Source organism: Physella acuta, unplaced genomic scaffold, assembly GCF_028476545.2.
Source record: "Physella acuta isolate Inbredline_101_S28 unplaced genomic scaffold, ASM2847654v3 ptg000681l, whole genome shotgun sequence".
Lineage (NCBI taxonomy): Eukaryota > Metazoa > Mollusca > Gastropoda > Physidae > Physella > Physella acuta.
Window position 1 is genome coordinate 623,237 of NW_026732200.1, and position 3,105 is coordinate 626,341.

General features: G+C 35.2%; 1 protein-coding gene across 1 annotated transcript; it reads left to right on the forward strand.

Annotated features, from left to right (window-relative positions):
* Positions 1–1,537: 1,537 nt before the first annotated feature.
* LOC131949262 (leukocyte elastase inhibitor B-like) lies at positions 1,538–2,815 on the forward strand. Its single transcript, XM_059311075.1, has 3 exons — positions 1,538–1,649; positions 2,160–2,289; positions 2,570–2,815. Exons 1-3 carry the CDS (start codon positions 1,630–1,632, stop codon positions 2,813–2,815), a joined length of 396 nt encoding a protein of 131 aa, XP_059167058.1. The 5' UTR covers positions 1,538–1,629.
* The last annotated feature ends 290 nt before the right edge of the window (positions 2,816–3,105 follow it).

Consider the following 3,105-nt stretch of genomic DNA (forward strand, 5'->3'; position numbering starts at 1 on the left):
CATGCGGGTGGCACGGGTTCTAGACACGTCACGTCAATGTTAATTTTTTTTAATTTTTTAGATGTGAATGATAAAGTTGCCTATCTGAACTTGGCGGGATACAGGGCAGGTGATGTAGAGTTCATCCGTTTCTTTGTCCTAAGCATATGAAGGGATAGTGTGGTCAGAGACATGCTCGGCCGGAATCGTTTTTTTAAAACGATAAAAACATGTTGTCTGAGACTTGGCGGGACACTGGGCAGGTGAAGTAGAGTTGAGTAAGTCACCTGTGACGTCAGTATATGAAGGGATAGTCCGAAATCGGTATTTTTAAAAGATAAAAAACATCTTTTTGAATGTGGGATCTGGTTTTTTGTGACAATAAATGACAGACGTGATGTTTTTTTATGGATGACCCCCGAAACCCACAGTTATCCAGGGGATGACGGGTAGTCTAGTAAGTTATATAGTCGATGTTATGCCTAGAACAACTGGCTTTTACCTCGAACCCTCTATAAGAAAATAGGCAGTACAAAGAAATTACACGAGTTGAGAGGATATGTCGGACTACTATACTCTGTTGCGTCCTCTGGCGCCCTGGGTTGTGTGTGATTTGGCGCCGTCTTCAGTTTTCAACATAAGGTTGTAATTAACGTAAAGTTCAAAGAACAAAATAAACCTAAATATATTGTCATTAAAAAAAAAAACATTTCTAAAAATTGTACAAATTACTTCCGTTTAAGTCAAATAAATTAAAATTACATTGAAAATATTCAAATGTGTGGTTATGTTTGTGTTTGTGTAGTGTTTATGTTTATGTTTATGTTAATGTTTGTAGTTGAGGTTGTGGAGAAGGTTAGGGTTAATGTTGATGCTAATTTTTTTTTTTGTGTTTGTGTTTATGTGGTTATTTTATTAGGCTTAGAAGTGCGGGGAACGGAGAAAGTTTAAATTTATGTTTAAGTTTTTGGTTGAGATGGGGTTTTGTGTGTATGCTTAAGTTTATGTTTATGTTTTTTATTGTTTGTGTTTGTGTTGTGTTTGTGATTATGTTTGAGTTTACGTTTGTAGTAAGGATTTGGGTGTATTTTTGTTTGTTTATTTTTTTTTATTGCTGTGAGGGTTAGAGTTTATATACAACAAAATCCCGCGCGTGATAATCAATCTTCTTTACTAAACAAGATAACAATCAATAACTAATTAGCTTGTTTAAAATTAGAAATTTCCTTTTTTTAATTAGTATCGGCCACGTAGCTTAACGGCGTTTGACTAAGGAAACAATTCGGTCACCACAGCTTGAGAAGTCGAGTACGTTTTGGTCTAATCTCTCGCAAAACTATCTAAATCTTTTAGCAGTAGTATTTATATTAACTAGTCTAAACACATTGTTTTCGCGTTAATTTTCAGATTTTTTGGTCATAAGATTAATGCTCTGTAAGTTATTAAAAACGTGTAAACTGTTTTGTTATTTCTGTATTTTACAACACGTGAACAAAACAGATGAACACAATGCTTCTCGCTCTACTTGTACTGGCCATTGCTGGTCACCTTGTCAAGGCGGACTACCTAGATGACCAACGGGACTTGTCGGCAGCGACCTCTGGATTCTCCCAGAGACTGTACCAGAAAGTGGCACTGGGCTTACCAAGTATGGTCTACTCACCTTACAGGTATACCTTTGCTTTACCAGTTAGATTCTAGTTTCAATGCGTAGATTTTTATTTCGCGGGCGTATTCTATCTTACACGTAGACGTACCATATTTTTTAAATATATACTTTTTTCTTTGGAATCTAGATTTTATAATTTTAAACGTTGGTCTTGCTAAAGAAGATACATTCTAAATTTTAAAACGTCATTAGAAGTGCTAAACATTTTTTCCCTTAAATAAGGGCTTTGTACTTTTTCTGAAAAAAAAATGTTTCTATCAATTTATTTTTGACAACTTCACCTTTGTTGTTATAATAGATTTTTAAATGCTTTATTCTTAATTTAAAAAAAATAAATAGAATTTGATTGATTAATTTCATTCGCATAATCTACCTAGTTATGAGCTCCTTTCTAAAATCAGTATTAACTTACTCGAAAATGAAATTAAGTAAATTATAATATTTTTATAATTATATACTATTATTATGTCATTGAATGCACAAAACGTTTATTTTACGCGTTTATTTTTAGCGTCCATTCGGTATTGGCAATGACGTCATTAGGCGCCAGAGGAAAAACAGCTACAGAAATGAAACAGGCGCTTGGGATTACATCTCTTGCTGACAATACTCATGAGATTTATAAGAAACTTATTTCGGATGTAAGATTACAACAGTTGCATATACGTTTCTATCAATTATTCACATAATCGAATGTATTCCTGTAATTTGCTTTCAAATAAGATACTTTACTCATTCTCTTAAACATAAATAGCAGTTTGGTTATTTCAGAAGAGAGCCGCACTTTTCAATTTTGATGCAACGCCAATAGTTGCATTCAATTCTTGTTACGTAATACGCCATTTAATTTAAAATTACAAAGTAAAACTGCCAAGTAAATTAATTAATTACAATGCTTTTTTTGCTTCAAAACACCGACAGATGAACTCTGTACCGGATGTGAAATTAAACACAGGAAACGCCATTTTTGTGAACCCTGCATACGAAATCGTGCCTCAATTTGTGGCTGATGTTGAGAGCAAGTACTTCGCCAAGGCTGGTAACATTGACTTGTCTGCCCCTGGGGGACCAGAGGAACCAATCAACACCTACGTGGCAAATGCTACAGGAAATATGATACAAAATCTCCTTCCAAAAGGTTTGGTATTGTCTGAACACCATCAGTAAAATTCAAAGAAGTGATATTGATTTTAGATTAAAGCAGTGGCGTCGCGAGGTCGGGTGTCATCAGTGTTTCTTCCAGACTTTTTCTGGCGCTTGATATTTTCGGGGGTGCGGTCTACATTTTCCGGGGGGACGGGGCGGGACGGACACTAGCAAAAGTAAATATTTACTATATACATTCAATCTGGTTTGGGGGCGGTAAACTTTCTTCGGGTTGGGGGCTCCAGGTGTGGGACCTCATGGTGTCAACCTCCCGAATACAATAAGTTATATATATATATATATATATATAT

Coding starts and splice junctions, on each gene's coding strand:
- LOC131949262 (XM_059311075.1), top strand. CDS start 1,630: ATGGTCTACTCACCTTACAG. Junction 1,650..2,159: donor ATGGTCTACTCACCTTACAG/GTATACCTTTGC, acceptor GTTTATTTTTAG/CGTCCATTCGGTATTGGCAA. Junction 2,290..2,569: donor ATAAGAAACTTATTTCGGAT/GTAAGATTACAA, acceptor AAACACCGACAG/ATGAACTCTGTACCGGATGT.